This window comes from Grampus griseus, assembly GCF_964374135.1.
Source record: "Grampus griseus genome assembly, chromosome: 5".
NCBI lineage: Eukaryota > Metazoa > Chordata > Mammalia > Artiodactyla > Delphinidae > Grampus > Grampus griseus.
In genome coordinates, this window is record NC_138998.1 from 68946155 (window position 1) to 68973468 (window position 27314).

The 27314-nt window shown below is 42.6% G+C and overlaps 1 protein-coding gene across 1 annotated transcript in view; it reads right to left on the minus strand.

The window, feature by feature from the left end:
- The window catches only part of LOC309823142 (putative cation-transporting ATPase 13A5), a gene marked incomplete at both ends in the record, with an annotated part of 101348 nt that overhangs the window by 43226 nt on the left and 30808 nt on the right, over positions 1-27314 (minus strand). Inside the window, 6 exon segments of the mRNA XM_082655304.1 lie at positions 6481-6567; positions 9386-9533; positions 11212-11273; positions 15742-15920; positions 22309-22436; positions 23396-23469. Coding sequence (XP_082511430.1) covers positions 6481-6567; positions 9386-9533; positions 11212-11273; positions 15742-15920; positions 22309-22436; positions 23396-23469 — 678 coding nt within the window.

Sequence of the window (27314 nt, forward strand, 5' to 3'; positions counted from 1 at the left end):
AGTTTTGACTTACCTTTCTCTAATGATTAGTGATGTTGAGCATCCTTTCATGTGTTTGTTGGAAATCTGTATATCTTCTTTGGAGAAATGTCTATTTAGGTCTTTTGCTCATTTTTGGATTAGGTTGTTTATTTTTTTTGATATTGAGCTGCATGAGCTGCTTGTATATTTTGGAGATTAATCCGTTGTCAGTTGCTTCATTTGCAAATATTTTCTCCCATTCTGAGGGTTGGCTTTTTGTTTTGTTTATGGTTTCCTTTGCTGTGCAAAAGCTTTTAAGTTTCATTAGGTCCCATTTGATTATTTTTGTTTTTATTTCCATTTCTCTAGGAGGTGGGTCAAAAAGGATCTTGTTGTGATTTATGTCAAAGAGTGTTCTTCCTATGTTTTCCCTAAGATTTTTACAGTGTCCGATCTTATAATTAGGTCTTTAATCCATTTTGAGTTTATCTTTGTGTATGGTGTTAGGAAGTGTTGTAATTTCATGATTTTACATGTAGCTGTCCAGTTTTCCCAGCACCACTTATTGAAGAGGCTGTCATTTCTCCATTGTATATTCTTGCCTCCTTTATCAAAGATAAGGTGACCATATGTGTGTGGGTTTTTCTCTGGGCTTTCTATCTTGTTCCACTCATCTATATTTCTGTTTTTGTGCCAGTACCATAGTGTCTTGATTACTGTAGCTTTGAGTATAGTCTGAAGTCAGGGAGCCTGATTCCTCCAGCTCCGTTTTTCTTTCTCAGGATTGCTTTGGCTATTTGGGGTCTTTTGTGTATCCATACAAATTGTGAAATTTTTTGTTCTAGTTCTGTGAAAAATGCCATTGGTAGTTTGATAGGAATTGCATTGAATCTGTAGATTGCTTTGGGTAGTATAGTCATTTTCATGATGTTGATTCTTCTAATCCAAGAACATGGTAAATCTCTCCATCTGTTTGTATCATCTTTAATTTCTTTCATCAGTGTCATAGTTTTCTGCATACAGGTCTTTTGTCTCCTTAGGTAGGTTTATTCTTAGGTATTTTATTCTTTTTGTTGCAATGGCAAATGAGAGTGTTTCCTTAATTTCTCTTTCATATTTTTCATCATTAGTGTATAGGAATGTCAGAGATTTCTGTGCATTAATTTTGTGTCCTACTACTTTACCAGATTCATTGATTAGCTCTAGTAGTTTTCTGGTAGCATCTTTTGGATTCTCTATGTATAATACCATGTCATCTGCGAACAGTGAGAGTTTTACTTCTTCTTTTCTGATTTGGATTCCTTTTGCTTCTTTTTCTTCTCTGACTGCTGTGACTAAAAGTTCCAAAACTAAGTGGAATAATAATGGGGAGAGTGGGCAACCTTGTCTTGTTCCTGATCTTAGAGGAAATTGTTTCCATTTTTCACCATTGAGAACGATGTTGGCTGTGGGTTTGTCATTTATGGACTTTATTATGTTGAGGTAGCTTCCCTGTATGCCTACTTTCTGGAGAGTTTTTGTCATAAATTGGTGTTGAATTTTGTTGAAAGATTTTTCTGCATCTATTGAGATTATCATATGTTTTTCTCCTTCAGTTTGTTAATATGGTTTATCACATTGATTGATTTGTGTATATTGAAGACCCTTGCATTCCTGGGATAAACCCTGCTTGATCATATTGTATGATCCTTTTAATGTGCTGTTGGATTCTGTTTGCTAGTAGTTTCTTCAGGATTTTTGAATCTATGTTCATCAGTGATATTGGCCTGTAGTTTTCTTTTTATGTGGTATCTTTGTCTGGTTTTGGTATTAGGGTGATGGTGGGCTCATAGAATGAGTTTGGGAGTGTTCCTCCCTCTGCTATATTTTGGAGGAGTTTGAGAAGGATAGGTGTTAGCTCTTCTCTAAGAGCTTTGTTTGATAGAATTTGCCTGTGAAGCCAACTGCTCCTGGGCTTTTGTTTGTTGGAAGATTTTTAATCACAGTGTCAATTTCAGTGCTTGTGATTGGTCTGTTTATATTTTCTATTTCTTCCTGGTTCAGCCTCAGAAGGTTGTGTTTTTTAAGAATTTGTCCATTTCTTCCAGGTTGTCCATTTTTTTGGCATATAGTTGCTTGTAGTAATCTCTCATGAACCTTTGTATATCTGCAGTGTCAGTTGTTACTTCTCCTTTTTCATTTCTAATTCTGTTGATTTGAGCCTTCTCCTTTTTTTACTTGATGAGTCTGGCTAATGGTTTATCAATTTTGTTTATCTTCTCAAAGAACAAGTTCCCATTGTTTTTGGTGTCTGTCCCAGCTTTTAGTTTTATAGATTTTTGCTATTGTTTCCTTCATTTCTTTTTCATTTATTTCTGATCTGATCTTTATGATTTCTTTCCTTCTGCTAACTTTGGGGGTTTTTTTGTTCTTCTTTCTCTAATTGCTTTAGGTGCAAGGTTAGGTTGTTTATTTGAGATGTTTGTTGTTTCTTGAAGTAGGATTGTATTGTTATAAACTTCCCTCTTAGAACTGCTTTTGCTGCATCCCATAGGTTTTGCGTCATCGTGTTTTCATTGTCATTTGTTTCTAGATATTTTTTTATTTCCTGTTTTATTTCTTCAGGGATCTCTTGGTTATTTAGTAACATACTGTTTAGCCTCCATGTGTTTGTACTTTTTACAGTTTTTCTTTTCTTATCATTGATAACTAGTCTCATAGTTTTGTGGTTGGAAAAGGTACTTGGTACGATTCCAATTTTCTTAAATTTACCAAGGCTTGATTTGTGACCCAAGATATGACCCACCCTGGAGAATGTTCCATGAGCACTTGAGAAGAAAGTGTATTCTGTTGTTATGGATGGACTGTCCTGTATATATCAAGTCCATCTGGTTTAATGTGTCATTTAAAGCTTGTGTTTCCTTATTTATTTTCATTTTGGATGACCTGTACATTGCTGAAAGTGGTTGTTAAAGTCCCCTATTGTTATTCTGTTACTGTCAACTTCCCCTTTTATGGCTGTTAGCATTTGCCTTATGTATTGAGGTTCCCTATGTTGGGTGCATAAATATTTAAAATTGTTATATCTTCTTCTTGGATTGATCCCATGATCATTATGTAGTGTCCTTCTTTGTCTCTTGTAATAGTCTTTATTTTAAAGTCTCTTTTTTTCTGATATGAGAATTGCTACTCCAGCTTTCTTTTGATTTCCATTTGCATGGAATATCTTTTTCCATCCCCTTACTTTCAGTCTGTATGTGTCCCTAGGTCTGAAGTGGGTCTCTTGTAGACAGCATATATACAGGGTCATGTTTTTGTATCCATTCAGCCAGTCTGTCTTTTGGTTGGAGCATTTAATCCATTTACATTTAAGGTAATTGTCGATATGTATGTTCCTATTACCATTTTCTTAATTGTTTTGAGTTTGTTTTTGTAGGTCTTTTCCTTCTCTTGCGTTTCCTGCCTAGAGAAGTTCCTTTAGCATTTGTTGTAAAACTCGTTTGGTGGTGCTGAATTCTCTTAGCTTTTGCTTGTCTGTAAAGGTTTTAATTTCTCCATCAAATCTGAATGAGGTCCTTGCTTGGTAGAGTAATCTTGGTTGTAGGTTTTTCCCTTTCGTGACTCTAAATATGTCCTGCCACTCCCTTCTGGCTTGCAGAGTTTCTGCTAAAAGATCAGCTGTTAACCTCATGGGGATTCTCTTGTGTGTTATTTGTTGTTTTTCCCTTGCTGCTTTTAATATTTTTTCTTTGTATCTAATTTTTGATAGTTTGATTAATATGTGTCTTGGAGTGTTTCTCCTTGGATTTAACCTGTATGGGACTCTCTGTGCTTCCTGGACTTGACTATTTCTTTTTCCATGTTAGGGAAGTTTTCAACTATAATCTCTTCAAATATTTTTTCAGACCCTTTCTTTTTCTCTTCTTCTTCTGGGACCCCTATAATTTGAATGTTGGTGTGTTTAATGTTGTCCCAGAGGTCTCTGAGACTGTCCTCAATTCTTTTTATTCTTTTTTCTTCATTCTGCTGTGTGGTAATTATTTCCACTATTTATCTTCCAGGTCACTTATCTGTTCTTCTGCTTCATTTATTCTGCTATTGATTCCTTTTAGAGAATTTTTAATTTCATTTATTGTGGTGTTCATCATTGTTTGTGTGCTCTTTATTTCTTCTAGGTCCTTGTTAAACGTTTCTTTTATTTTCTCCATTCTATTTCCAAGATTTTGGATCATCTTTACTATCATTTCTCTGAATTCTTTTCAGGTAGACTGCCTATGTCCTCTTTATTTGTTTGGTCTGGTGGGTTTTTACCTTGCTCCCTCATCTGCTGCATATTTCTCTGTCTTCTCATTTTGCTTAGCTTACTGTGTTTGGGTCTCCTTTTCACAGGCTGCAAGTTCATAGTTCCCATTGTTTTTGGTGTGTGCCCCCAGTGGGTAAGGTTGGTTCAGTGGGTTGTGTAGGCTTCCTGGTGGAGGGGACTGGTGCCTGTGTTCTGGTGGATGAGGCTGGATCTTGTCTTTCTCATGGGCAGGACTGTGTCCGGTGGTGTGTTTTGGGGTATCTGTGAAGTTAGTAATACCTTAGGTAGCCTCTCTGCTAATGGGTGGGGTTGTGTTCTTGTCTTGCTAGTTGTTTGGCTTGGGGCGTCTAGCACTGGAGGTTGCTGGCCGTTGGGTGGAGCTGGGTCTTAGCGTTGAGACGGAGATCTCAGGGAGAGCTTTCGCCAATTGATATTACATGGGGCCGGGATGTCTCTGGTAGTCCAGATTCTGAACTCGGCTCTCCCACCTCAGAGGCTCAGGCCTGACACCAGGCCAGAGCACCAAGAGCCTATCAGTCACATGGCTCCAAAGAAAAAGGAGAAAAAAATTAAAAAAAAAAAAAATTAAAAAAAATAAAATTATTAAAATAAAAAAATTAAAAAGTAATAATATTTAATTAAAAGAAGAGAGCAACCAAACCAATAAACAAAACCACCAATGATTACAAGTGCTAAAAACTATACTAAGATAAACATAAAAATCAGGAACAGGTCAGTTGCAGACTGCAAACCTTAAGTCTACAGCTGCTCCCAAAATCCACCACCTCAATTTTGGGATGATTCGTTGTCTATTCAGGTATTCCACAGATGCAGGGTACATCAAGTTGATTGTGGGGATTTAATCCACTGCTTCTGGGGCTGCTGGGAGAGATTTCCCTTTGTCTGCTTTGTCCGCGCAGCTCCTGGAGTTCAACTTTGGTTTTGGCCCCGCCTCTTCGTGTAGGTCGCCCTCAGGCATCTGTTCCCACCCAGACAGGCTGGGGTTAAAGCAGCGGCTGATTAGGGGGCTCTGGCTTACTCAGGCCAGAGGGGAGGGAAGGGAACGGTAGTTATAATTGGAATGCAGGGTGAGCCTGTGTCAGCAGAGGCCAGCATGATGTTGCAACAGCCTGAGGCGTGCCGCGTGCTCTCCCTGGGAAGTTGTCCCTGGATCACGGGACCCTGGCAGTGGCGGGCTGCACAGCCTCCCAGGTTGGGGAGGGTGTGTGTGGATAGTGACATGCGCTTGCACACAGGCTTTTTGGTGGCGGCAGCAGCAGCCTTAGCGTTTAATGCCTGTCTCTGGTGTCCACGCTGATAGCCACGGCTCGTGCCCTTCTCTGGAGTTGGTTTTGGCAGTGCTCTGAATCCCCTCTCCTTGCGCACCCTGAAACAATGGTCTCTTGCCTCTTAGGCAGGTCCAGACTCTCCCGGACTCCCTCCCAGCTAGCTGTGGCGCACTAGCCCCCTTCAGGCTGTGTTCACGCCGCCAACCCCAGTCCTCTCCCTGGGATCTGACCTCCGAAGCCCGAGCCTCAGCTCGCAGGCCTGCTGGTCCCAGCGGGTGAGCAGACAAGCCTCTCGGGCTGGTGAGTGCCGGTCGGCCCTGATCCTCTGCGCGGGAATCTCTCCACTTTGCCCTCTGCACCCTTGTTGCTGCGCTCTCTTCCATGGCTCCGAAGCTTCCCCCCGGCCATCCCCTGTCCCCGCCAGTGAAGGGGCTTCCTAGTGTATGGAAACTTTTCCTCCTTCACAGCTCCCTCCCAGAGATGCAGCTCCCATCCCTATTCTTTTGTCTCTGTTTTTTTCTTTTGCCCTACCCAGGTACGTGGGGAATTTCTTGCCTTTTGGGAAATCTGAGGTCTTCTGCCAGCATTCAGTAGATGTTCTGTAGGAGTTGTTCCACATGTAGATATATTTTTGATGTATTTGTGGGGAAGAAGGTGATCTCCATGTCTTACTTCTCCGCCATCTTGAAGGTCCCTCCCAGCATGTCTAGTTTTGAAGTCACTTTATGACTTAGCACTTAGCACAGTGCTCGAGCATACATAGGTACCTCATGAGTGTTTGTTGAATAAATTAATGGATAAATTCAGGAATGAAGGAATGAGCAAACTGACCATGGATACTGTTAGGATAAGGCAAAATAATAGGAATATAAAAATATGTAAAAGACAGGGGAATTTCACCAGTTTTAAGGGGGAATATTTATATAATTTAAAAAAAGCAAATCATACCCAACTGGCTTTTGGTCCTGGTTTTATTACCATGTTGGAAACTGATATCCCAAATTTGCAGTAGTCTACATTGCAATCTTCCGTTATCTGTTTTAAAATGAAAACATTCATAAGATTCCTTAGAGAAAAATAATAAGAAAGAAATATCTCTCTAATAAATATCTAAATAGCACTTTAATCTCTTCAAAACCATTTTCATGTATTTTCTCTTGTAGGCCAATTATCTTAATACCATCATTGTCAAATTTCTGTTGTGTTGACTTATATTAAGGAACTTATTGTAAAATGTCAAAAAGCCAGAATTATTGTGACTACATTTTAAGTAGTAATTGGTGGAGGAAGTGCTAACTACAGCCCATTGGCTCTTCCTAAAAGGCATGTCTTGTAAATGGATGAGGGTTGAAGTGGAGATCTACTCTCCAATATACCTGAGCACACTAGCTCTCAGATGACAGAGGGTTGAGTCTTGAGATAAACACAATACTATTTCTTATGCTTTATCTATGCTACTAGCTTAATTCGTTAGCTAGAGAGTTACAAGTTAGCTGCTAGCAAATTAGAAAGCATATTTGAAAATAATTTGTATTCTTTGGGTGTTACAACAGTATAAGTTATACCATCTGAGAAACCAATATTAAGCTAAAATATGGTAAAGGCAGTCAGATATATAAATAGCACAAGTCAGAAAATAGGAGACAACATCTGGTTTCCGCTCTATCACTTACTTGTTCAACCTTGGGGATATCACTTCATTTCTGCAGATCTCAATTTCTTCCGGAAAATATCATGACATCCCTTCTAGTGCTAATATTCTTAGAGTCTGTAAGGACATTTTCCCTCCCCGTTATGCTTAGTGAAAGGAACTACCAAAAGATATTTAACTAGAGACTCTTTCTCATCCAGCTTTAAACTCAATGAACAATTTGCACTTTCTTTGCTTGGGGTGGATATAACTGGTCTTAAAGACAGTACTTACAGAGCTAATACTATAGATTTATGTCCCCACATAAGACCCCAACTTGTATGTCATTTGTACAAAGAGATCAAGCCTCCTCCATTGGAGAAGGGGGCACTGTTAGAACCAGGATCAAAGTCACATACAGCAATAATGACCATGTGCAACTCCTCACTGTGTCAGCACCAATGATGCTGGTAAGGACCTTGCTTATAAAAATTACACTGATTCCTCTCCATTAAGATCCAGAAAAGTGATTTTAGTCTTGCCCTTATATTGTGAATAAAAATATTTCCTGCCATATCAGCAAACAAAGGACATTGGAACCATCAAGCCAGCACATTACAGCTGCCTAGCTGGTGAGCCCTCAGGGAACTCGGGATAGAAATAGGATGCCTGCCATCTAGCATTCAGCCTCTGCAGGCACCCCTGACAGTGCACCCTGAGGAGACTCAGGATGAGAAAACACAGGATGCTGGCCCCAGAGAGCTGAGGTGCATATCAAAGGAATGATTTCAGTGAGCCCAGACTCTTGCATTTTCCCATACATAGAAAAGTGCTGAATTCCTTAACTTGAGATATCTTGTTGCCTTTAATTAACAGTAATCTTTTGATTTGACTACCTGGTTTTTGTTGCAAAAACTCCTACGTATCCTGGCTCCCCCTCCCCGCCCAACTTGCCTCTTGTAGTCCGTCAGAATTATCTGAGATGCTGTGCCCTGGGCTTAAGTCCTCAGTTTTGTCTGCCACATAAAATATAACTCTCGACTTTTAGGTTGTGAATTTTTTTTCAGTCGACAATATCAAGCATTTCTCCACAGCAAATGCTCTCTTTTGAATTTACTGATACCAGAAATTTCCCTGTTTACCAGGTTTGGCCTTTTATTACTTTGGCCTCTAGAAAGCTACAATTTTCCTACAATAAATCTTTGAGTTAGCCTCTTTGTGAGGTGTTCTCCATGTCTGTACAGTCATCTGTTTTCATTCCTTTACAACTCTGTTTAAATGCTGTCCTGTATTTTGTGTGTCACTATAAGTAGCTTTAGAACATTTTTTTGGAGGGCAGAACAATGTAGTTAATTAACTAACTAATGAATGAATGAATACTCTCCATGGTTTGGGCACTTTACAATGCATGCCGCCCCTTCAGGCTCACAGTCTCAACGTGCTCCTGACTGAGGCATTATTATCCAAATGCGCAGATGAGGTCATGACTCAGAAGCTTGTTCTGGATTTGGGGTCTTGCATCTAGAGAGTGGCAGAATCAAGAGGTTTTCCCACTGTGTCATGACAGTCACCAGGGGGGAGTCTTATAACCTTCAGCTGTCACCTACATTCACCTCAGGAAACCGAACCCATTGGATTGAGGGACCTCCATTCTGGTTTTGAGACCTATACTGTCTAGTACAGTAACTACGAGCCACTTGTGGCTATTTAAATTTAAATTAGTTAAAATAAATAAAATTTAAAATCCAGCTCCTTAGATGCATACCCACAGTTCATGTGTTCAATAGCCAGCATGGCTAGTGGCTACTGCCTTAGCGGTACTGCTTTAGACTAGTGTTTTTCCAAGAGTGTTTTGTACCATGTTTTGGCCTGTCAAGGTTTTCTGTGGTGAAATAGGTTTAGTAAATGTTGCGTATTATATTCCCTCTTGAATATTCACAATGCACCACACTATATTAAAGAAATCCTAAAGAAATCAACTTAACTTTGTTTGAACAGCAGTTCTCAAATTTATTTGATCATGGAACCCTAGCTCATGTTGCACTAGTTAATAGAGTCTTGGAGCAGGGACTGGGAAATTCAGGTAGGATCAGACCCTCATTCACATATTGTTATGAATCTTCTCTGGGTTTCAACCAAAGTTAGAAATGCCTTGGAACTCCTGGTAAGTATTTCTTCCAGTTTTCCTCATTCAGTAGAGCCAAGAAATAATCACCTTACTCAAGCTGTGACCTCAAACATTTTGAGGTCCAGTGGATCTCCCTGGATGGTCCTGTCGAGAAGGATCAGACAGTGGCAGCTGGCCATGGCCACACACAGTGGGCCCCAGGGCAGAGCCTTGACCGAGGCAAAGCTGTGGACTTCCTGGAAACTGGTAGAGAAGATCATTAGTAAGTTAAGATCTTCAACAAAATCATTTTGCACACCCTGCCCCTTAAAATCTTATTAACATAAGCTTCAATAATACCTAACCCCTATGCTCAAAAGCTTCAATAGCTCCCCATGCCCTGTACGATAAATTCCGAGTAGAGTACTTGGGTATAATCACAGGGGCTTTTGTCAGGTTGCCTGCCGCCAGCCCACAAGGTGGCGGTGTTGCAGGAAGGCACATTGTGGGAAGGCTCAGAGCTGACATCTGTGAACTGCAAAGTTGCTTCTGCAAAGCCACCCAACCCAGGCAAGAAGTCTCCAGGCCAATGGGGTAGCAGGGATGGAAAGGAAGCCTGCCTGCTGGCTCCTTTCTTCTTCAAGTAAAAGCAGGCATGGGCTCAAATAGTTCTCACTAATTGGCCCTTTGGCCTTCGCCTGTATTTGACAGCAGACTGGCTTGCCTTACCTTCTCTTCTCCCATCTTAGAGCTGAATAATAATTGTTTCTAGTGGTTTCTACTTCTCCCAAAGTTTCAGAGTACCAGTGGCAAGGGAGGGAGAGAAGGGGTGGAAACTGCAAACATCCCTTTCCCCTTTCACTGCTCTGGCCAGTAGAGGCCCTACCTGTCTGGACAAAGGCCTGGCCTGGGCATCAGAGCAGCCAGAAGCAGAGACACATGAATAGGGTTAGAACCCAGGTATCTTCTGCAACGTCACACTGCCTGACTGCTGTTCTCTTGTGCCAGTGCTGAACCCAGTCCCGTCACCATCCTGGAGAACGCCTGCATGACTCCTTCAATAACAGCAGCCTCAGCCAGAGTTTGGAGCCCAGGTGGGGTACCCAGAGCTTAAGAGCAGAGGTATCTCCACTCTGACTGAGAAGGCAGGTCCCAGCCCTGCAAGAAACGGAGCTCGGGGGCACTCTGTGAAGATGGGCAGTCTCTCCTGTCTCTAGCTCTGTTCTAGGGTAGTGTCTATGTGATTGCCCTCTCCGCTCCCGAGTGCCAGTTTTTAAACCATGTCTGTAAAAATTCTAGCCATTCCCCCTTCAAAACCTATCTCAAATGCTGTCTCCTCCAGGTGGTATTCCTTGATCCATTCATTTTCAAAATGAATTCCTACCTTTTATCCACTATGTTATTATAAAAATCAGAAATGTGTTTTTTTGTCTTTTTTATCAAGCAATCTTTATTATGTCTTCTTCTGTATCGTGATATCTGTACCTTAATCATAATTCTTTTCCTGGCCTGTGTAGTACATTGAAGGTGGGTGCATTTGCAACTTTTATCCAACTAGAGTGTGAGCTGCATGATGGGGGGAGATGGAGGTTTTCCTTTCTGGATTTCCTACCTCACAAGCCGCCCAGGAAGTCTGTGTGGTTTTTAATTAAGCATAGTCCTGATTTCACTCTTTGCTTTTTTGTTTTATTCATTCAACTACCTAATCATCCACTTTATTCTATTCCAGTTTTCATGTGGAGTTTGAAGACCTGCTTTCCCCGTCTGATTCTGAACTTAGAACTCATTTAATTTAGCACGTTAGACTAATGGGGAGCTGGTACCAGCCAATTATTATGTATATTTTTATGTGAGATTCATCCCTCAACACAAGAAGGATGAATTGAAGTGTCACCTGGGTAGCCCCACCAATCACACACTCCATCTTCGCTAAAGGGCCTACCAGTTGTCAGCAGTAGGAACAGTCCCCCAGAGGTCCAGTCCATCTTCTGTAAGAGTGCCAGTCTACAAGATAATTAGCAGAATTTAGCAGAAGATTTAGAGCTTTTAATTATATCATGATTTACACAAAACTCAAGCTCCTAAGAAATTACAGTATATTTAGTTGTCCCGAGCCCTTTTATTTAACATTACATGTGTTTATTTGATTAAAATTTTTTTCATTATTGTGTTTATCCATAGTAAATGTGATACTCAGTTTTCCATTAGCTTTCTTTTTTTCTTCCAAGACGGATTTTTAAAAATTTCTATTCTCCATTTGTTCAAAGATTCCTTTTTAAATTAAATTTTATATTTTTTATATTTTATTTTTATTGAAGTATAGCTGATGTAAAATATTCTATAAGTTACATATGTATAATATAGTAATTCATAATTTTTAAAGGTTATACTCCATTTATACTAATTATAAAATATTGGCCAAGCCCTTATTGGTAAACATCAAATTTTAAGTCAGAGAAGAGCGCCTGAAAGAAAGATTCAGCATGTGACAAATGATTCCCAAAAGACGGTGTTGAAAATTAGGTGAGTCTAGTCATTAAATAGTACAAAATGCAAGTGTTTCGTTTTTGTTTGTTTATTGTTGTGACCGTTGCTCTTGCTGAATGAGAGAGGTTTAGTGGATAGAAATCCAACAAGAACCAGCTTGAGTTTGACTTTTCAGTTGGCACCTGCTGTCTTTCTAAGCCAGAGCTCAGAATTTTTTTCTTTCTTTGCAAGACTATTTAGTTCCCAGTCTGCCATCTGGTTCACAGCTATCTTCCTAAAAATATGGGAGACATGGTGACTGTCCAGATTGATAATGAAATGTTGATAAAGGGCTTTAAGGCTACAGAGGGAAGTAAAGTGCTAATAATAAATATTAATTAATGCCCAGGAATGGGTTTTACTCTTGGCTCAAGAGGAAAATGGTTGAGAGAGTTGATTTGCTGGACTATGTGAAAGTATTTGACAGATAATGTAACAGAGAAAGCAAAATGGAACTGAGTACTATCACAGCACTTTTAATTTGCTCATTGCTTCACAGTCAGTTATTAATTACAAACCCCAGTGTCTTTACTCAGTAGGCCAATTGCATTAGGCCTGCTCAACACCCAGTCAGAGTAAGGAAGTGGTTACCGCTGCCTCAGCACGGTCAAGGCCAAGCGGAGCACTGCCAAGCACTAGGGAATATCTTCTTCAACACTGACACCCAGGTCTCTTACACTATTTTTCTTGAAGGTCATCTCAGTATAAGACACTGGAGTTTCTAGTTTTCTATCAAATGGTATCTTTTATCATTACAGCATATAGCATTAGCGTCATGCTTTACAGTGAAGTGCTTACAATGTTTTCACTTCTTACAACTGAGTAAATAGGGTAGAGACATTCTCAGCTTAGGGGTGAAATGAGCAGCCCCAGGGTCTAGGGGCCCGTAGGTTGGAGAGAAAGAACCGGAATCCAGCCCATCTGGAGACTTCCACCAGATGACAAACGTTAAATGAATTCTGCAAAGCATGTGGAGAGACAAAGTCCGTACTGGGCTTCTGGATTAAAGAAGTAAGGAATGTTTGTTTCATTAATTCATTTGGACTTCATGGAGAGCTAACATGCCTTTGTGTAAGTTATTCCTTTAAGAACAAAAATTGCAAAACAAAACAAAACAAAAAAACAAATAAAACACTATCTGCTTCATTTCCCTCCTGTATTTTATAAGGACCCCCAACATGTGTGTTTAGATTCCAAATGTTCTTGAGTGGTTCCATTTCAAAAACAGTTAGCAACTTAATTCAAACTGAAATGTTTTTCTGATGATTAGATTATGTTTTAAACATCAATATCTTGAACATGAACACAGAGATGATACTGCAGCAAAACAGATATGGGACCATGTTATTTCTCTATGTGAAAATGACCCTTATACAATAAAACTAGCCATAAATGGAAAAAAAAATCTAAATTATAGTTGCTGTTTTAAAGGGAATAAGATAGAAAAAGAAAACTTAGCATACATACTAGCCCAGGCTTGGGCTGAATTGAATAGAAAAGGAAGAGAGGGGCTTCCCTGGTGGCGCAGTGGTTGAGGGTCCGCCTGCCGATGCAGGGGACACGGGTTCGTGCCCCGGTCCGGGAAGATCCCATATGCCGCGGAGCGGCTGGGCCCATGAGCCATGGCCGCTGAGCCTGCGCGTCCGGAGCCTGCGCTTCCGGAGCCTGTGCTCCGCAACGGGAGAGGCCACAACAGTGAGAGGCCCGCGTACCACAAAAAAAAAAAAAAAAAAAAAAGAAAAGGAAGAGAGAACTTGCTTTAAGGAACGTATAACAAACCAACGTAAACTAGAAATATATGGGAACAAATGTACTCAGAAGCCCAGTGGTGAATATCTTCTAAATTGAAATAACACTAGATGGAAATTCAATTAATTGTGGAGGGCTTTATTTCACCATCATGTTGGTAGAGTTTTGTAATATTAAAGCTAGAAAGAAACAGAGATCATTGTAGTTCAACCTTCTTATCTTAAAAAGTCACATGGAAACTTAGTATCAAATTCAGGATTAGTTTCTCATTTTGCCCATTCCCAACCAAGAGTCCTTTGCACAATAAGATGACATACGGAGTTTGGACACATCTTCTGTTGAGCATCCCTAAGACAGCCTAGCAAAGGAGCACATGAGGTTGTGGAGGGAAAAGCTTTCTACGGGACGGAAACACCTCTGAAAAAATTCGTGTTAGAAAGAGATAAGTAATGAACGCATTTTCTAAATCTCCCTCCTATATTCAGACACTGGGGAGGCTGCTGGGTAAGTAACAGGAATCCCTATTGGGGGCTGTTCTTTGGCCCTGCATCTAAAAGGAAGCTACCGTTAAGTTAACCTCACAGGACCTTCTTTGTCAAAGGAAACTAGAAAAGAAGAGAACTGAACTAATGGAAGAGCTATGCCACTTCCTGGGGACCGTCTCTCCAGCCTGTATTCTGCTGTCTATTCCCACCCTCCTTGCCTAGGACGAGGAGCCATCTCTTCCATTGTGCCACGGTAGCCTCCTGACTCAGTCTTAGCTCCCTTTCATCCTTTCTCACCAATTCCCCATATGGAATAAATAAAACATGCCTATAGAGATATCACCATCTTCCTAAAAAATGAGAAGGGCTCCCATTCTCTTCCACCACCAGGCCCCACTCCTTAGCTTAGCACATCATGCCCTGAGCAATTGGGTTCCTCCACTCCAGCTGCATCCCCACAACACAGCCACGTTCTCGCCACCCAGGGTCCTGCCCCCCGCCTGCTGCAGCTCTGGCATCCCTGTGCTGCTGGGCTGCTCACCATGGGGCCCATTCTGTCTGACAACCAAAGCCACAGCTCAAAGGTGGCCTCCCACCCGTGGCAGGTAACTGCCCACCAATGCTTGGCTCACACCCTCCTCAGCACGCATTTCACTGCATTTTCATCGTCTATCCCTTTTACCTGCTTCCTCAGCTATACATGAGCTTCTCAAGAGCTCATCTCATTAACGGCACTCTCTGCCAATGAGGGTTAACGAAAAAGTGGCAAGGCCTTGATCAATTATTCTCATACAAATGAACCGAAGACACGGAGGGACCAGGCCAGGTGCCCTGCCTTCGAGTGGGTAAACCTGCTACCCGAGCCGAGGCGGCTGATGCTACAGCCCCACCAGGTCCCCCGTGGGAGAGCCATGGAGAGGGGTCCTGGGGCCTGTCCGATAACAGCTGTCCCCTCCTCTGGACATACTCCCCTTCTGCCACCTTTCCAGGCTCTAAGCACAGGCAACCTGCCCCAGTCCTGAGTCTTGACACCCTGCGAAGCAAAGGAGAAAAGAGGGGCCGGAGTGGGTAAACACGGGTGGCAGCTCCCTCCCTCCCTTTCCTAAAAAGAAGCAGCGGAGGAGAAAGGAATATGCTCGCTTAAGCTCTGGACAAAGAACTTCGGGGAACAGAAATGTTCCTCACGGGCTTCCCTGGTGACGCAGTGGTTGAGAGTCCGCCTGCTGATGCAGAGGACACGGGTTCGTGCCCCGGTCCCACAGGCCGCGGAGCGGCCGGGCCCGTGAGCCATGGCCGCTGAGCCTGCGCATCCGGAACCTGTGCTCCGCAAAGGGAGAGGCCACGACAGTGAGAGGCCCGCGTACCGCAAAAAAAAAAAAAAAAAAAAAAGAAAGAAATGTTCCTCATAAGTTTTGCCTGAAAAAATGTAGTCAATCAGAAAAGTTATTACAGTAAGAGACGGTTTTGAATCCCAAAACAGGCACGAAAATATTAAATTTGACAGGGAAGAAATTCATGATGTGATGGCTAAACCACTTCCTCAGGACTCAGGAAAGCGGGCTTCTAGAATGTGATCTCACACTAGCTCCCTGTGTGACCTTCACGACCTCCGTGTTCCCATCTGTCCCACGAGGGTGCTGGGCTAGACAGGCTTCCCAGCTCGGCTGTGTCTAGAGATCTTTAACCTCCAACCTGGAAAGTTTAGCTCGTACTTTGTCAAAGCACACGAGGTTGATTTGCCTGCATATTTTGATTCTCTGTGGGGAGATCCAGAAGATTTTCTTCTTCTTCAGCCTTCTTTGTGCATACACGATGCCTGTGGTCAGGGAGGGCGGCTGGCAGCACAGGAGGGACAGCATGGAGAGGAGGGGTAGGGCCGTGGTTGCAGTATCTTTTGGAGAGACCTGGGGAGGGGAGGGGCATACAGGTTGGCCTGGCAGAGAGGGCCAGAACCCTTCCTGGCACCATCTCCTGCTGCGCCACTGGGGTTCTAGAAGCTCAGAATAAGCTTCAGTCTTGGTGGGACTGATGGTTCTCTTGGTTGTGCCTGAGGAATCAACTAATTGTCTTCCACCGCAAAACAAAGGAGACCCCGGATCACCACCTCACGTCTTACTGTCCTTGACCCTGCTTCTCTCCACTGAGCCTTCCCTCCGACCAGAGTGCCACCCCTTCTCTGCTCATTAGATGTCCTCACAGCCTCTGGACTTCTGGGCACTGGGCCTAGTCTTGAGTTGTAACATGTCACACATGGCTTGACTGTAGGCTTATGAATCTCCCTCCCCCACTAGCCTACAAACTCGTTGGGCGCAGAAGCCGTGCCTTCTTTATCCTTGAAGTCACCTTGGAATTCATCTTACTCATCTCCAGATGCAGAGCCTAGCGCGGTTCTGACACAGAGGAGGTGCTCAGCACACACACTGAATGCGTGGTGACCTGATGAAAACTAAGACCAAGACTCTGCCAACTTCTCAGCGTATATCAACTGCTCTGGGGAAGCCAATAATAAAAATAGCTTGTTCTCCCTGGACACACACGCTGGGACAGGCACTGTGTACATACACTATTTAGTTACCTCTCACAACCGCCTTGTGACGTAAATACTGTTATTTCTTCCATTTAATGGTAGAGGCAACGGAGACTTAAAACATTAAACAGCTTTCCCAAGGCCGCATGCTGGTTAAATGGTGAGGATGTAGACCCTCGTCTATTCAACTCGAGAGCACACATGTGTGACTGGCATGTCATATTATCAAGCCAGGTCTCACGGAGTCAGGATTCCAGGCAAATCTACCGAGGCTCACAGGACTAATAACGGCGGGGCCAAGATCAAATCATAGGTTACTTAATGTTCCCATGCTCTGTCGATTAAGGGCTTTCCCTCTACAACCTTGCCTAGGTTTTCATGACATTACTGTAATTTTAGCCATAAAGTTCTCTTTTCAGTATCGGAAACACAGATTCAAGTTCAGTAGCAATGGCTACTAGATACATCTTTGGGCCAATTCTAGTTTATTGCAAAATCCATCATTCCCTGATTTTCCCAATCCCAGCCACAGAGGAGCTTTAACCCTGAGGACTCATCCCTGCCTTATGCTGAGCCAGTGCAGATAGAGGCATCCAACAGGTCCACAGGTTCTGACCTACAAGAAGATGGGGTGTGCAATGAGTACACTGCTTTGGTGTGTATTGGATGTTGAGTCCTGCCCAAGAAACCTTCATACCCAATCCACTGCCAGGGCTTCCTGGTCCATAGGAGAGGGCTTTTTGCTGGTTTTCCTGCTCGGTTCTCCTGCTCTCCAGATGAAACTGGCACACTGCCTCAAATTCCAGCCCCACTGGCTTCGACATTCTGCCTCCCTCTTTCCAAGCTCCATTCTCCCATTGCCAACGTTCCCTGGCCTCCTCTGCCCTCCCTTCCCCTAGAAATGCTCCCTTGGAGCTAATTTCAGATTGAAATGACTGTGCAGAGCTCAAGTTTGAGCATGAACATTGCCTAGAAATTCTTGTGACTGTCTTTGCCTCTCCCCCACTCAACACACAAACATTTCTATGCCATCGCTGAGCATCGTAAGGAGGCCACCCAACTCCAGTTTCATACCTGTGTTTGGATCCTTTTATTCACAATGTTTTAGTCTCCCCTATAAGCCCACAGTGCTAAGATCCCAGCATATCTTACAGAAAAGACCGCACGGCTCATAACAGAATCAGAATCTCAGCACCAGAAAGGACCTCAGAGGTCACTTATCACAACGCTTTCCTCTACAGCCATGACAACTTTTCAGAGAGACATCCAAATGAAACCGGACATCGTGAAGCTTAAAGAGGGAAGTGGAGATCCATTCAGTACACAGCTCTGTAAAAGTAGACATTTAATTTCATCTCAGAACCTAACAAGAACACAGGGCAACTCATTGACTGTATGGTATGTTGGGTATTCCCTGGACGATGTACACACTCACATACTTCAACACTCTCAAATAGTCTAAACTTCTAGGCATGGCATTCGAGATCCCCTGCAGTCTGATCTAATCATACTTGCTAGACTTATCTTTAAATTGCTTTCTTGTTCCAGAAACCCTGTGTGCTTCTTCTTCCTTTGCATTTTGCTTACTCAAATTAGTATATTCTTCCTGCTTTCTGATCTGATTGACTGAATATTCCCCATCCTATCAGGCTTGAGAAACATGTATTTTCTCTGAAGCTATTTGGCCTTGGATATCACAAATGCCACACATGCAGTAACCTCTTTCTCCCATCCAAGTGGTGAAAGGAGCCGTGAACTTTGCAGCTTTTGATAGCTGCACCTTTCAATATAATTTCCACTAATCACATGTGGCTATTTAAATTTAAATTAATTAAAAAGAAATAAAACTGAAAATTCATTTCCTCAATTACACCAAGCACACTTCAAGTGCTCAATGAATGCATAGTTAAGGACTACCAAGTTGGACAGTGTAGATATATAGAATATTTTCATCATCCTAAAAAGCTCTATTGGATGCCATTGATTCAGAATGATGGGACTTAGAGGAAACCCTTTTGAGTTAGGTTAAGCTCCTTGAGAAAGCTATGCTATTAAAAAGGCTTACCGGGCTTCCCTGGTGGCGCAGTGGTTGAGAGTCTGCCTGCCGATGCAGGGGACACGGGTTCGTGCCCCGGTCCGGGAAGATCCCACATGCCGCGGAGCAGCTGGGCCCGTGAGCCATGGCCGCTGATCCTGCGCGTCCGGAGCCTGTGCTCCGCGATGGGAGAGGGCACAACAGTGAGAGGCCCGCGTACTGCAAAAAAAAAAAAAAAAAAAAAAAAAAAAAAAGAAGTGAGTGAGAGAGAGGAAGAAAGGGAAAAAGGAAGAGAGGAAAAGATCTGATCTATCCACTGATTATAAGCTTGTCTGACAGGATATAAATGTGAAATAACCACTTAGGGAAATTCCTGTGTGTCCAACTCAGATCACTACATACTTCTGTACATACTATTCAAATAGATCATTAACTCTAATGAGTAGAGGGAGAAGGGAGGGATTGTGGCAGAGTGAATGCTATCCCTCTCCCCCATAATTTTCCCCAAGAGAATGAGGAGCAGTAGTTTCAAGCATAGGCTCTGGGGACAATATGCCTGGGTTTAGGTGTTTTATTTTCTTCATAGAACTTATAGCTGTTGGAAACTTACCTACTTTCCTGTTTTCTATTCTCCCACTAGCGTGTCAACTCCATGTGGGCAGAAATCTGCCTTGTTCACAGTTGTATCCCCAGCACCTAGTAGAGCGTCTGCTCCATAGTAGGGGCTAATAAACATTTGTCGACTGAATGAATAAACAAATGAATTCAAATCTCAGCTCCACCACTTTTAAGCTGTGTGACCTTAGGCAAATAAATTACCCTCTCTGGACCTCAGATTCTCCCACTTTATAGAGTTGTAGCTTGAATGAAATAGCATATGTAAAATGCTAGCAAAGTGCCTCGTACATATACATATGAGAACTAAGAAAAGTTAGCTATTGCTACCAAGACAAAATTGCCCCTCAGTAAGGCAATAAGGTATTCCCTTATGCCTCTTGACCCCTCCGTGAGGAGCTAAATCTTGAAGGGGATCACTGTCTCGGGAGGCAGAAATAAAGGACAGAAGACTAGCTTTTGAGTTTCAAAAGTCATTCATAAATTTGATAATGGATTTTAGCGACCACCTGAGAGTGAGAACAAAGCTTTTCTGCTCACCATGCCTTTCCTCTACTACTTTCCTAACCAAACCAAACCAAACAAAACCCTGGACTGGGAGTTGGAAGAAAACCTAAAGGAAACTTAGATATCGTGTGTCTTTGAGAGAAGGGGCCTAGACGAAATTAGGATATGGAAACATTCTAGAAGTGTGTAGAAACCGAGAGCAACTTCACCTGGGTCTGCCTCCTTTTCCAGGTAGATAGGCCCTGGATGCTTCCCAAGGGCCACGTGGTGTGAGGCAACAGAAAGAGGAGGGAGCCCCAGACCAGATGCCCCTCCGCAGTGCCTTATGCAACTTCTGTAGCCAGACCAGAGTCGGGAGGTCCTGCTAATTGATGGGGACACCTGACTTGTACCAGATACTTCGTACCGCATACTTTCAAGGGTGGCCAAAATTTGGAGCCAAAATAAAAATGAAGTGTAAAATAGTTTCTTGCACAGCCGAGCTCATGACAATAGGATGAGGTTATGAAGGTGAGGAGGAAAAATCCCACACTGGGTATGTGCCATGAATGGGAATAACCAGGAGAGAGGAAAAGGTGATGAGACACAAAGGCAGTGGCTGAACCCACCCTCAAATCATCGTCCTCACGCCTATGGTCCCTCATGTCTGAAAGCCAATGTCACCTCCAACTCTTGACTTTTTTCTCACTAACTGAGCAACCCTGGTCTCTTTTCACCTCAGTTTCCTTATCTGTAAATGGGGTATTATAATAGTTCCTAGTCTAATTTGTTTTCTGTTACAATGAAGTGAGGTATAAAAGTTGCTTCTAAAAATATAAATTGCTATAGAGATGTTAGGAGTATTTGCTATTCTTCCTACATAACTAAAGACTTCTGTATAGGCAAAGGACTATTTTTGCACATGGGAAACTACCTGAGTCATATTTGTGGACACATGCCCAGAAATACAGTTGTAGTTTCAGGAATCTAACCCTAACTTGATTGCTCAATCAGGATCCTTTCCACAAATACATACGTGAGTGAGAGGATCTAGGCAGGATGTGTAAGAAAGTATTCAGAGCATGTTGGCACTTAGATCTATTTCAAGAAGTTAAAGAGAAAGAAATAGATGTATTTCCATTTTATGTGTCTGTTTCTAAAATTGACTTGATCAGTACTTAGGTTACATATATATAAATGCTGGTGACTTTATGTTTCCTGAAATAGACCCTCAGAAAGACCACTGACCATTTGAGGTCATTTTAGGTCAACTTTGCACATCTGTTAAAAGGTGGTATTTTTACCGTTCCTACTTCTCTGAGACACTGAGTTTTCATGAGAATCAGGACAAGAACGGTCGCCCAGGTCAGCAGACCCAGGGCAGTAAACCCTGCTGTGTGTCCTCCCCTGTTTTCTCACTGCCATGCTCTGTGTCACCGTGAGGGGTGCTGTTCTTGGTTGGCAGGCTGCTGGGAATACGAGACAATTGCTGCCTCTGAGTGAAGAGCACAGTTTTCTCGGGTTTGAGGTTTATACTTAGGGTACGATGGCAGCATTCTGGATGAAAGATATGATCAGTATGCAAATTCTCATCACTGCCATTACAAGGCAGTTAGATTTTAACACATTAAAGGGGTATTTTGTAATTATACTGAACATATTTATGTTTACTACATTTTCCTATCTCAATTTTAATTTAAGCAGACCCATTTTTTCATGTGAAATCTACTTGTGTTGAACAATTTAGGAATAGAGAATGCCTCTCTTTATGTTCAGGTGATGTTAAAAAAGTTTTGTGCGTGTGTGGGTTTTTTTTTTTCCTGTCTTTACACCGTTTGGAAACAGAAAAATGCAATAATCTGCAAGCAGAGTAGGCCAATACTTTCTATTTCTGTGGTGTCATATAGTTTCTCCTTCTCTCATTAAGATGCTCTGTGTATTTTCTTTTTCGCCTGAAGAGTATTTTATAAATAGTGCCTTACTAATTACCCAAATTCAAATGGACTGTACAGAGTATAAATGAGGACAAGGATAGTTCAAACCGTAACTAGAAAACCAGTTTTCTGCTCAGTGAGATCAACTGGAAACATGATTCTAGAGAACAGAACTATTTTATTGCCTTTCTGGAATGTTCCACTCAATCTCCTTCCCACTGAAAGCTGGGGCTTGGTTTTCCATCTACAGAGTACAGGGCTGGATAAAATCTCTGCTTCCTGCCAATTGTGAGGTGATGGTTTTAGGCTGTGTTTTGTTTGTACAGGAGTATAAATTATCCGTATATTTATGAAGAGACTGTGCATCAAACAGTATGATGTTCTGACACTCCTCTGAGCTCAGAGCACCCTATTTATCCCACTCATCAGGCAATTAACGGATCCCATGTTGTAGACGTCTTTTCTTCTAGTTTCGTGTGTCTTGTGGTTTGATTCCTATATCCTTAAACATTTCCTGTTTGCATATATGGTTTCCATCTGCATGAATAGTCTGGGTGTGTCTTCCTCATCTATCTCTCAATACCTTAGCCTTGGTGTAAAGCAGGTAAGTGTACACTGAACTACTTTGCTCATCTGGCCTGGCTGTTGGAAGGGAGGAGGAAGCTTCGTGACAACTGCCTACCTGTGAGCATGCCTTCATGCACCACACAGCTTCCATCAATCAGAGCAGCATCGCATGGCAATGAAAGTCTTCCTGGAAGAATAAGAATATCTCCAGGAACCAAGAGACGGGACTCTAGCTCCTGCAAACTTATACAATGGCAAAGTTTACATGACTACCTGAACTTTTCCGGTTTATACTTAACAATAAAAACAACTGAGAACTCTTATCAACTTGTTGGCCAAGAACTACCCTTGCATGCTCACCTGCTCCAGCCCCTTTCCACTCAACTGCGGATTCCCAGAGAACCAGGATTAGGGAATTGATACCCGGGCCATGGCGAAGGATTTGCTCAGCAACAAGCGTCCCATCTTGATCTCAGTGCCTGAGACAGCACTCTGCCCACCGAAGGCACTCGGTGGCATTGGTCAATGAAGGAATGCCCCTTTGCTGCTCCTTTACTCTCTGTGGTTGGGTTCCTGACCGTCCTCCCCATTCCCCCCACACCCCGTAGCACAATCTGTTCTTGGATTGGGGCCTATGTAAATACTCCAGACCAACTTCTGCTGCCCAGGAGTGCAGCTACTCCTTGCTGAGAGTCATGGCCACCCCAGCCCAGGCTAACTCAGAGCCAGTGCCAAATGTCCAGCCAGCCATATAAGCCTCATGCAGGCCTGGGCTCCAGATAAGAGATTGAAATATATGATGCAAGGTCTGTTTGGGATGGTTAGTAGGGGAAATCACAAAGCCTTAAGAAGGTTTACCCAGTAACATTCCAGTAAGTGAAATATGGAGGACAGAAGGAATTTGAAATAAATCAGACATTGGACAGAAATGGTTCAATCAGGGCTGGGACCAGGGTGAGGCATGCCAGGTACGTAGGGTACAGAATTCAACGAGGGGCTCACTCAGGCTCCCGCAGGTACAGGCCAGCATTCTCATGACCTTGCCTCCTTAAAGTTTGCCTCTATGATGCCTTGTTTACCTCACCTTAGCTCCAGTCCTCAGTTTAATGAGAAAAACCTTTTTCTCCTTGACCAATAAAACAAATGAGACTGACTCCACTCTGAATACCAGGATGCTGACGATGGCAGAACCCATCACTTACCTTTGCCTTTTTGCAATGATTGTAACCTGGACTTCATTGTGATCCTTCACAAGGTTGTGCAGCTTAACTGATTGCTACAAATTCAAAGTCAGTGTTTACATATCTAATATTTCCATATCTGGAAAACCACCTGATCTGAATACAGTAAATGCTGAACCTACTGTCACAGCCAAACTGACTCTGGGGAAAGACTCAAGTCTACTTTCCATGCTCCTGTTCCCCCGCCTCAACGCTTACTTCACTCAACTCCCTACTTACAGCAGCAAATATGCTCATTAGTTTAATGCTATTTCAATCCCAAGAAAGATGATGCACAGTCACTGCCACATGGACTCAAGCCAAGGAACCGAGACTTCCTTTCTTGAGGATGCATGATTAGACGGAAGAAAAGCAACGAGACCACTCCCGTTCTCTGTGCCTCTGTTGCCCTGTCCGTAGAAAGCAAAGCTGAGTATGAACTGGAAGTGGCTTTCCATTGTAAGAGCCTGTGAATATTTAGGTTGTATTTTGATCGTAAGTGGAACAACCATTGCCTCCTTTATGAACTGGTGGGTTTTCACATTGGATAATTCTGCAGCCTGGAGTCATGCTGCTCCGTTTGGAATCCTGGTGCTACCACTTATGAGTTATTTAGCCAGTATAACTCCCTTTTCCTCATCCAAAGGTGGAGATAATAGCAGTATCTTTTTTTTTTTTTTTGCGGTACGCGGGCCTCTCACCACTGTGGCCTCTCCCGTTGCGGAGCACAGGCTCCAGACGCACAGGCTCAGCGGCCATGGCTCACGGGCCCAGCCGCTCCGCGGCATGTGGGACCTTCCTGGACCAGGGCACGAACCCGTGTCCCCTGCATCGGCAGGCAGACTCTCAACCACTGCGCCACCAGGGAAGCCCCAGCAGTATCTATTTTGTACGGTTGTTTTAAGTTACTTAAGGCTTATCTTATTTTACTTAACCCTTTGGATAGTATTCATTACTATAGTAAGAGCTCAGTGAGTGTCGATGATTAATAAGAAAGTTGTTAAAAAACAAAACAAAACAGTTGTCTGAGTACATCAGCTGGAAAAATTCACTTGAGGTGGAATTCACTGAGATAGGACCCTGACAAAGCAGAGGAAATGGAAGCACCCTGGAGAGGTGGAGGAAGCATCTGCTAGAATGATTTAGGGGACAGGAAAACAGAAGTGAGAAGGGATGTGGTCCACAGAGTTCTCTAAACTGACTGTCAGGGGCGCCACGAGCCAGAGGGAGTACAATGCTGGACCAGCCGAGGCATCCCTGGAAAGCACTGCCCCTCTCTGCATGGATGTCAGTTACTCAGATAATTCTAAGTAGAAGAGGTCTGAATACTGTCAACATGGTTAGACACAGCTTAACATAATTCAAATGTAAAACTTCTTTTTAGATGTTAAATTATTTTTATCTGTTTTGTTGGTGATGTCTAATGTTATACATCTCACCAGGCTTAGACAAGCATTCCACACAGTTACGCATCTTTCCTCTCGAGAGAACACAATGAGTTCAGTGTTAATATTTATATAGAACTATTTATTATTTACTTCAGTTTTGCATGAAAAGCTAAACATCAATTATTTGGACCAGTTGAGTGGAAGAAGTGATATTGGGCACGTATTCATTGCCCTAACTTGACTCCTTGAGGCTCGCCTGTTGGGGCATTCATTTAATGGTGGGTGACAGTGAGAAAGCGGTTTGGTAGCAACAGCACTGGATTCAGTCAGGAATCCTGTGTGGTGGGTCAGGCTTACCCACTAACTAGCCAGATACCCATACATAAGACATTTCACCTTATAAGTTAGCCGTTTCCTTTGTAAACAGACAACATTGAACTGGATTATTCTCAACTTCCCTTCAAGCTCTAAAATGATATGATTTAGTTTGCATATCAGAGATTTATTCAAAACCCCCAAGGCTTCATAGAAGAAATACCCAGAGTATAACAAATGACTCAAATTATTATTTTTAAACAGTTTAGAACTTTATTCAGTCACCATGTGCCAAGTGCTATTTTAGGCACTTGGAATGTATGGCTTGATTTTTTTTTAATCCTCAAGATAATCCTATGATGAAAATGCTATATTACCTCCAAAGTACATATAGCAAAACAAAAACAAAAAAACAGGGGCTTGAAAATGTTAAAGTAACTTGCCCACAATCATTTTCTTACTAAGTATTAAAGTCAAAATAAAACCAGGTTCATCTGACTCTAAAGCCTTTTCTGTTGATGAGTATGTTCTCTGAAAGTGCTTGAAAGCAGCTTTTGCCCTTTAAGAAGATAAACATCCTTCCTTACAAATTTCTTTAAGTTATTTTCTTGCTTAGCAAACTCTCTTAGTCAATGTCATACAATTTCAACTTAGCTTAAAAGGAAGATAACACATTTGGAAGTGGTGAAGTATGAGTTAATAGTGCTTGACTGTAATTCTCAAAACTCATGATGGCAGAAAGCTGGATTTGTTTATCAGACTTAGCATTCTGCGTAAACTGCCATGCTTCTGTGCCTTCACTCGAGCTATTCCCTGGGGTGTTTACCCCTGTTTTCTACTAGCCAACTCTTTCTAATCCTTCACATAAAGCCCTGCTCAAATGTCATCTCCTCTCCATAAGTCCTTAACACCCCCAGGAAGAATTAATTGTACTGTGCTTCCACCTGTATTAGTGTATAGATCCCATTCCATCAGAGCTATCTGTTTTCTTGTCAGGTCTCCCCTCTAAGTCAGGAGTTTCAAGGATGAGACTATGTATTTATCTGTATCTCCTGTGATGTATCACGTAGCAGATCCTCAGCAAATATTTATTTAACTGAACTGAATTATTCTATTTCTCCCAGCAACACTACAGTAGGATAATATAAGCATCCTCTTTGAGCTAATGTACTCAGAAACTCTACAAACACAGGTTTCTATGACAACCAACCAGCTAGGAGAAAGCCAGCTCTGTGATGCTTGCCATGATTTCGAAGCTCGCTGCCTGATTTTCATTAGGCCCCCTCTGCTTTCTCCAGTCCCTGTTCGGTGGGACCAGGATCCGTTTCCAAGGCTAATTTGCATACTGTTATTATTTGGTATCTGTTGCTGTGTGTCCTTGTGTTTGCTCTGGCTGGATTTCCTCCAGAGATGAGTAATGAGGGCATTAACTCAGGTGTCTCTTGAGACCAGCTCAGTCCTGAATGAGGCCAGATACTCTCCGCGCTATTGCCAGCAGCCGCCCGTGGAGCCAGTACTGTTCAATGGAAATGCAATTGAGCGCCAAGGTTTGCACTCATACCTGCACCAAACGTGGCAGAAAGGGACTGCACTGCAACGGGGTGCTTCTTGGCTTAGGCAAGGTTAACCTCTCTGTGCGACATGAACTGGGGCTAGAGTAGACGCATGATAAGTGGGATAAGATGTCTTATCCCACTTCTGCCAACACTTCCCCTCCTGCAGTTCTCAAAAGCATGTATTTATTTAGCATGATTTGGAGATGGCAGTAGGTGCTCTTTCTTCCCTTCCTGCCAGCCCTCCTCCCCAAATCTGCTTTTTGTTATAAAATTATTGAAACCTCATCTACTGCCACAGGAAGCTCACAGGTTACGTTGAGATTTTGCTCGATGGCACAGCGACTTGACTTGGAGTCAGGAAACCTGGGACTAAGGTCTGCAGCTGCCGTTCCTGGGTGAGTGTGAGCAGGTCGCTTTACATCCCTGATTGGCCCTGTCCCTCCCTCTCGGGTGATGGGAGGATATATCATATGTGTATCATTTCACAGCTTGCCAAGCTTCATACAAGCACATTCATTATAAATGTCAGAGTCCATTGCAAATTGTAGTGCTAAACAGATATTAATTGTTGAGCACTTTTGGTTTAAACTGCAAAGATACAGTTTCAGGAAACTGGCCCATTTTGCATAGTGTTACAAGATG